The 7890-nt window shown below is 45.0% G+C and overlaps 1 protein-coding gene across 1 annotated transcript; it reads right to left on the bottom strand.

Annotated features, from left to right (window-relative positions):
* Nucleotides 1–4155: 4155 nt before the first annotated feature.
* On the bottom strand, nt 4156–7552 carry LOC127324838 (uncharacterized). Its single transcript, XM_051352264.2, has 4 exons — nt 7277–7552; nt 6396–6561; nt 6185–6310; nt 4156–5515 (listed from the first exon to the last, which is right to left on the bottom strand). The coding sequence occupies exons 1-4, from the start codon at nt 7411–7413 to the stop codon at nt 4250–4252; spliced, it is 1695 nt and encodes a 564-aa protein (XP_051208224.1). The 5' UTR covers nt 7414–7552; the 3' UTR covers nt 4156–4249.
* Nucleotides 7553–7890: the final 338 nt, after the last annotated feature.

The following is a 7890-nucleotide window of genomic DNA, read 5'->3' as shown; positions in this document are numbered from 1 at the left end:
GGTCCTGTCTGGTGACATGGGTATGTCATATCGGGTCATGAACATTACCATCCCTCGTACAAAGCCCAGGAAGGAATAGAAGAAAGCCCATGAAGGAATCCAGATGAACTCGAAGATATCACATTAGGAAAGTTAAGCCCATATCGGGTGAACTGACTTGTAATGTACCTTGAGGTGGACTCTGAGACCTAGCCCGCTATATAAGGGCTAGGAGGAGCCACCGAGAGGGCAACGATTCAATCATATGAGACACCTTGTAACCCTAGTTTGACATAATACAGTCTCGGCGATTCACCCTTCTTCATAATATTCGTTGGCTCCCTAGTTTGGTTGACCGGGTTGTTGATTTACCAGTGTTCTTCCTAGAAACCCAAGTCCATCATCATGGGCATTGACAAGGTTAACCCTTTGCCATTGGCACCGTCTGTGGGGGCCTTGGACGCTGGAAATACAAACTCGACGAACTATTCTTCAAGCAACAACTCGACTAGATCGAGGGATCAGGTCCCTTCTCCCGGCTTCTGGAGACTTTAGCCGAGGGAGGGATCTAACGATCAGGAGCAACGACTTCAACATCGGAACGCAAGAAATTTTTGGCCGATCGGAACCGATCTGTTCGGAGTCGACGGTGGGAGCATCGGCATCACCAAGAGCTTCATCGACATCATCCATCGGGTCCATGGGCGGTAAACGCTCGAACGAGATGGCAAGCAGCAGCGTCGGATCTACGACAAGCTTGGGAGATCTCGTCGAGTTAATCGACGGGGTATCCTTCGGATCGACATTGGTAACCAGCAACAATGCGTTGGATCGGGCGTCTCAGCACCCGAGGACCGAAAGCATCGACAGCACATGCAACGACACCGAGAACAGCGCCGACTCCTGAGTTAGGAAAGCTTCTTCTTAGCTAATTTTTGTGCTAATAAAGCCTACTTAGCATGATATCAGGTGTGCATGGTGGAATTAGCTCGGATCGACGGAGAATTGGAGGACGTATCCGATGAGGAAGAAGAACATGATGAACACGAAACCCCGTATGAGTTAAAGCACGAACAATTACTAAAGGAAATTTGTGTTCTCATTCCACACTTGCTAAAACACGATCTAGTTTCTAATAAGTGGGTATCTCTCTTCTACCATCCCAAGTAAATTTCCTACCTAATAAAGCAATTTCCCTCATATCAAGGCTCTCGATAATAGCATTGAAAATAAAGGGCCATCTAGCATTAAAGTTGTCATTATTTTCTCCTCTTGCCTTCGGATTATATTAAAATCACCCTCTACCAACATAGGTAATATTTCATGCTCGCAAATTCTGACCAACTCCGTCAGAAAATTAGGTTTGTTGGCATCTTGGGTGGCCCATAGACTCCCACAAGTGCCCAAACAAAACCACCGCAATCACCACTGATGTAGTCGACTCCGACAAGTAACCACCACTGACGAACTGCTTCCAGCGATGTAGGAAGCCTACACCATTCTCCACCCGAATGTCACTCACGTGTCGCCGTGCTTCCAGTACGTACACCGTGAGTAACAAAAGTCTCAGCCGAGTCCACCCACCAACAATTCGACTAGAGAATCATGCCCCGCAGCAGTCAACTCTACATAGGTTTACCATATGTGGAGTCTACCAACAACAAGGGGGACTACAATAGCATGCCGAGGTGCATGCCTAAACGTTGTACTCATGCTGAGGTGGCAATTTTTTTCTTTCCAAGCGATCCACCTCTCAGGGGATCGATTTTTATTACCAAAAGATAACGAAAAACAACATCTGAAGTAGTTTCAACATAGGGGAAGGGGGAGCGCCGCCTAATGCTAGCGTTTATAGAGTTTTTAATTACAGACCAGTCGATGAAATCGACATAAATCTAGAGGACTATCTGATCAAGAAACAAAAGGGCCTCTCCAGGGGAGGCTCAGCTAGATAAGATGTCATGACTGGCCAAAAGCAATCTTCCAACAGTTGTCCAAAAACGCAACAAAATCTGACCGCAGGCAAACCAAAGTCGGTGTGAAGGTGAAGACCATCAATTTGCTGCATCATCCGCCTCCATATCTTCCTCTTCAGGATCAGCTCGCACAACATCAGTGATTGCTAAGATTCTTAGGCTAGCCCTCCCACTAGGAGCTGAGGAAGTAGCAGCCGCAGCAGCCGCCAGTCGAAGCAAATTGTCAGCTCCAGCCTTAATATTTCCTTCATCAACAACATTGTGGAGACCTGCCCAATAGTTCATAAAAACGATAGATATACTGATTAGTTCGAGTTTTGATTAATTTCATTTCAAAGCAAGCTCTATTGCGAAGCTTCCATATTGCCCAACATATCGCAGCTAAACCAGCAATCTGAACATTCCTTCTAGCAGGAACCAAACGAGGGAACCACCAAAAAAACGGTGTAAAGCTCCTAGGTCTGTCATTTGCTCCAACAGCCATAGCAACAGTACTCCATACATACTTTGCAGCAACACAGTCAAAAAAGAGATGAGAAATACTTTCATCCTGGTGCCAGAACTGGCAGGAGGCACTTCCATTCCAGTTCCTTTTCAGCAAATTGTCTTTTGTTGCAATTGCATTATGCTAGATTAGCCACAACCAAATTTTTATTTTCAAAGGAATTTTACTTTTCCACAGGTGTTTGAAGGATCTATCTGTCACATTTCTGCACAGATGGTTGTACATAGATTTCACAGAATAAATCCCATTTTTAGTCCATTTCCAAAAAAGGTTTATCTTTGGTTTGAGATAGGGTAGTTTGCCTCACAATTCCCAACAGGCCATGAGTTTGAGAAGTTAAATCTGGAGACAAGTATCTTCTAAAAGAAAAAATCCATCCATGGTAGCAGCATCCGCAACTGTGATATGTTGTTCGTTGCAAATGTGAAAAATCTCAGGGAAAGAATCTCTCAAAGGCATATTTCCACACCAAGCATCTTGCCAGAAACTTGTCAGTCTCCCACCTCCCACTTGCATTCTTCTGCCAGATAGGTAGAAATCTTTTATTTTTTGCATATCAGTCCATAAAGGGGAGTCCCATTGCCTTTTTTTGAGTAAAAAACATCAGCACCTCTAAGATATTTTCTGCACATGAAATAATTCCAAGGACTGGTAGAAGATTCAATTTTCCACCACCACTTGCACATAAGGCTGATATTGAATTTTGTAAGATGTTTCAGGCCCAAACCACCTTTTTTCTTTGGCTTACAAATCCACCTCCATTTGACAAAGTGGTATTTTCTCTTGTCAGCACTGCCAGCCCAGAAGAATGATCTGATATGCTTATCAATTTCTTCTACAGTTGTTTTATGTAACAATCTCATGGACATCTGATAGACACCTGTGCTAGATAAGTGCATAGAAGAAAGTGCGGACGGCGATGCTTTTTCCTGGTGGGCATCACGATCTGTTGCGCGCTGTCATATGCGGCTCCTACATTCACACCTTGTTAGATTAACAGAAGGTGCAAAATTTAGTATCGTGTACAAGATGATGCGCATAACTAGGTAGATCTTTTACGGTATCTAAATTAATCATAACCAAAAGTTAATAATTAAGTGATTATTCTTTCATTCAGATAGCTATTTCCATTAAAGATACTTATGAAATTCCACGAGCTAGTAGATACAGGCATAGAGATGGGAACTCTCTACCCTATGAGCTACAACTGTACAAGAGGGTGGAGGTAAACAGCCTAGAGAACACTCGCTCTTCTTGAACCAACATGCTCCAAGGCGCTGCGCGTGCCGGCAAGCGGGTGCGGCGACGTGCGGAGAAACCATATCTACTTCTCCCAACTTCGCTGCTTACAACAGAAATATGAGATCCCTACGGGCGCCAAGATATATCATTTTGAAAACAACTGAAAGATGCACACGTAAACATCTTGCTACGATCAGCTACCTCTTTTTTTTATGGTCACGGGGGGGGAGGGGACAAAGTCCCCACCTGAATTTGTATGGACATTATAATTGGTTCCAAGACACAAGTATAATTCAAACTACATGCAGGCAACAATGGGTTGAAAACAGTTTTCAGGCATGCGCATACTGCCAAGAAGTTGCAAGCTTGTCAAGTACGGAGTACGTGCAAAGATCATAATAAACAAAAATCACAAAAGGTAAGTACAGAAGCAGACACGAACCATGCACCATCTTAAGTCTGAGATCCTGAATAAGTTAAACACTAACCAGTAATCCACAATGTTTGTTCTTATTCCGAAACAAAAGGAATAGAGATAGCGTGCATCCTAAAAATCTGGAGGGAGAAGCCACATGGGAGGATAAGGGCCTCTCCTCGCGTAGTATCCTACCGCTCTGATCATATCCACGCCATCATGGTCATCTTCCTTGAAGTACACAGGGTCGCCATTGTCGTTCGAGATTGCCAAGAACACCAGGTCATCCTCCGGTACCACGTTCCTCCCTAAGCAACTACGGTGGATGTAGTAGATGCGGTTTCTCTGCACGTTGCCATGCCTGTCCTCCGGCACGCGGACAGCCCTGGAGCAATTTGGACCCAAAAATAGGGCAAAGTCACCCAAGCTTGTCACCTCCTCCCATTTGAACGTGCAATCTGCCATCCTCTCGCCAGTGTTGGTGTGAACGAGGTTAAACACCTTGAAGTAAGGTCTGAAGTTGGGTGACCACGGGAACTTCACAGCCATCCCAAGCTTGCCCTTCAGATCAAAAATGTAACTGACATCCACCTTGTTGTACCAGACATCAAGAGGGGGCACCTGGTGCTCCGTGGTGACCACCGGCCGATTGACACCCGTGACCAGTGGCGCACCATCTTTGTTGATGCCGATCTCAAACTTGACAAGGTCAAAGTGCTCTAGCGTGAGGCCATAGAGCTCACCATTCCAGAAGGTGATATCTGCAAGCCCGACACTGTATCTTCGTTCTTGTATCGTCCACCCACCATCTGGACAGCCAACCCTACAGAGCGCAAGAGGAGAAACATCCGTAATGGCGGCGAGGATACAGTCGCTCGAAGTGGGTGGTTTGGAGAATATGATATTCCAAATCATTGTTTTGCAAAGGCGACCAGAGCGGGGAATCCACTTCTGCTTCTCGGAGAGCGCCACCTCAAAGCCTGAGAAGAGGTTAACGATTTTGAAAGGGCCCGGATCATACGTGGCAACCCAGCCACCTTCGTGACAGCCAATGAACCAGTGGTCTTTGAAACCTCTCAGGGCCGGGACACGCAGGATCTGGTTTTCCTCATGACAGTAAAGGCGCTTCATCTTGTCGCCATCGCGTGGCAAGAGGAGCAGCCACGGGAGTGCAGGCGGCGTGGGATGCCGTGAAGCTGTAGCAAACCACGACTTGCAGACAGCAGCAAAACGCACGCGGCTGCGTGGATCAGGCACCCTGTTGTAGATGAGACCAAAGAGATCCTGTGGAAGCTTGGTAGACCAGCATTGTACCGTCGTTGCACCACTATCATGAACGATAAACTCAATAGAGTCCTTGTAATCCATAAATCCCTTCCACTGATTGCTGATGATTTGCTGGTAAAAAAAACGAAAGTTGTTCAGCACAACTGGAAATGTTGATGATCTAATAGAATGAACTTAGACAGTATAAGAAAGATATTCAGGACAAACAGAAACACCACACCTCAGAAAAATATCCCCACGGACCACCAACCTACTCTCAGTTCGGTACGAAATAAAAACTAATAATACTCCCTCTGTAGACTCATGTGTGACATTTTTGGACTTTGCACAAAGGTAAATGATAAGACTGACCTCTGATCATTTACGGAGGTGAGGCAGTACTTTACATGAGTGGTAGTACAAAGGCAGAGAAAGTAAGTGCCAGCATGATGCATGATATACTTCATTTATCCTACATCCATGACATACATTTATCAAAGTAGCTTTGAAATATTATGCCTTACTTTTATCATAAAAATGTTGCAATTTATTTTAAAAATCATTGAAAATTTCAGTCATACAGCACAGCTCCACACGGTATTTTATCGGAAATTATTACACTTTTACCTAGGACAATTTATGTTGGAAACCACAATATCCTTCACCATACCAACATAGATGCATAGTCCCAACACTATAAGTGCTTACATTTGACAAATTTTTAATCTATGGAGCTGCAAATTACACAGTTGTTGCCTGGAGTGAAACAATAGACTTCAGTATGAATTTGAGAACTTATACCTGAGCAGGTTCATTAGCAGAATCTTTAGTCCATACAGCTATCATGTCCTGTGTCCTACGCACCCTGAGGACTGCTCCACAAATTTCATCCTCATGTTCGAATCGTCCACCAATCAGTGGCAGTAACTAAACATGAAGTTGTGAAAAGGTACTTAGGGTGGAATTTGCAGGTAAGGTAAGTGTCCAAAAGAACGAGGCAAAAGACGCTTACTGTATGCACCCACAACGTGTCGGATTTCCCTTTGCCACAACTGATGGTCCATTTACCTCCATTAGCACAAATGGGGTCTTCCAATTTCGGCTCAATATTATCCTTGAGGCAGTAGAGGTCAGCTCCCACGCCCAATTTGCTAGGGTGAAGGATATTGTTGTAAAGGCTGAAATACCACCCAACTCATTAGCCATAAAGGAATACATTAATCTAGCAAACGAAAAGGTTAAAAATTTCAGTAAAGAAATAATGAATTATCAAAACGAACATGTTCTGATTTCCTAAGCAAGCCATTCTCAAAAACAAAATTGCCGCTATAATATGTTGTGAGTAACAACAGATATTATCATCAGGAGAAGACAATCGAGGAAGTCAGCCAATGCACACTACTCACTTAAAGTTAATGGGTGGATTTTTCACATGTCTCCAAACACTAGATCGAAAGTGCATCATAGTTAATATCAATAACAATCAGACTGTCGATGTTTCAGTATACCATGTACCCAAAATTACTTTCCCGATTGTATTAGGCTTGGAAAAGAAGAGTGTGTGTGTTCTAGCCATCTAGCAAAATGTACGCAGCCTAATATGGATTACAACTATGCGACTGAACTTTATATATAGATTTCATTTTCAGCCCCGAGAAAGAAAAAAAAACGCATGTGAAAAACTCGCTGCTACACTTGATTCAGAGCATCGTATCAGCAATTGAAAAGTTTCATGCGTTCCCTAAGGTGAATATGTTGAGAGACATCTGAAATTACAGCATTAACTCCCTCCTACGAGCAATCAGCCCTCAGCCGAGAAATCGAGAATACATCGGACGAGGGTTTTTTGAGGAGGCCAAGGGTTGCGGGACTAATGAGAAAGGGGGATAAAACCTCCAGAATTCGTCGACGGTGGAGAAGGTGTGGACGGTCCTCTCCGAGGCGACCTGCCCGCTGACGAGCCAGAAGGCCCAGGCGTGCTTGAGCGTTTGGCCGTTAGCCTGCCCGTGCGCGGCGACGGCGGCCGCCATCTCCGCGTCGGTGGTCGCGGGGATCGTGTCGGCGACCTAGGCAATGACGGCGGCGGCGGCGGGGATGAGAACACCGTCTAGGCGTCTAGCCGTCTAGTGGTAGTTGAATGGTGGAGTATTTATTTATTTTGGTCGTATTTACTGCGAAGAAATACACCTTGGATTTGGGAAAAGCAGCGTCGTATTTTTTTTTCACAAAGAAGGGGTCAAGAAGACCCGGAAGAACGTCAAATAAGTGGTGGACATCGCTCGCTCTAAAGAACCGGTAATTAGAAGATAAGACCTACCATCTTACAGAAAACACCCTAAAACTTAAGATAGAAACGCAATCGAGTCCCTAGGCGCCTCCACCACAAGTTGCCGGCGTCCTCCAGGCGTCGCCGCCGAGGCACAGGGCGCAGATGCCCGAACACCCATTTCCGACGAAGATCCGTCGCTGTTGGACGCCTTGGAGCCACCGAAGACGCACCACTTGGT

This window comes from Lolium perenne, chromosome 1 (assembly GCF_019359855.2).
Source record: "Lolium perenne isolate Kyuss_39 chromosome 1, Kyuss_2.0, whole genome shotgun sequence".
Taxonomy (NCBI): domain Eukaryota; kingdom Viridiplantae; phylum Streptophyta; class Magnoliopsida; order Poales; family Poaceae; genus Lolium; species Lolium perenne.
This window is presented reverse-complemented; position numbering and strand designations above follow the sequence as displayed.

What these genes read in the sequence shown, in the direction of transcription:
- LOC127324838 (XM_051352264.2), bottom strand. Translation starts at nt 7,413, where the DNA reads ATGGCGGCCGCCGTCGCCGCGCACGGGCAGGCTAACGGCCAAACGCTC. An exon ending in ACCGTCGACGAATTCTGGAG is followed by an intron (nt 6,562 to 7,276) that starts GTTTTATCCCCC and finishes GTGGTATTTCAG; the next exon opens with CCTTTACAACAATATCCTTC. An exon ending in CTGCTAATGAACCTGCTCAG is followed by an intron (nt 5,516 to 6,184) that starts GTATAAGTTCTC and finishes TTTTTTTACCAG; the next exon opens with CAAATCATCAGCAATCAGTG.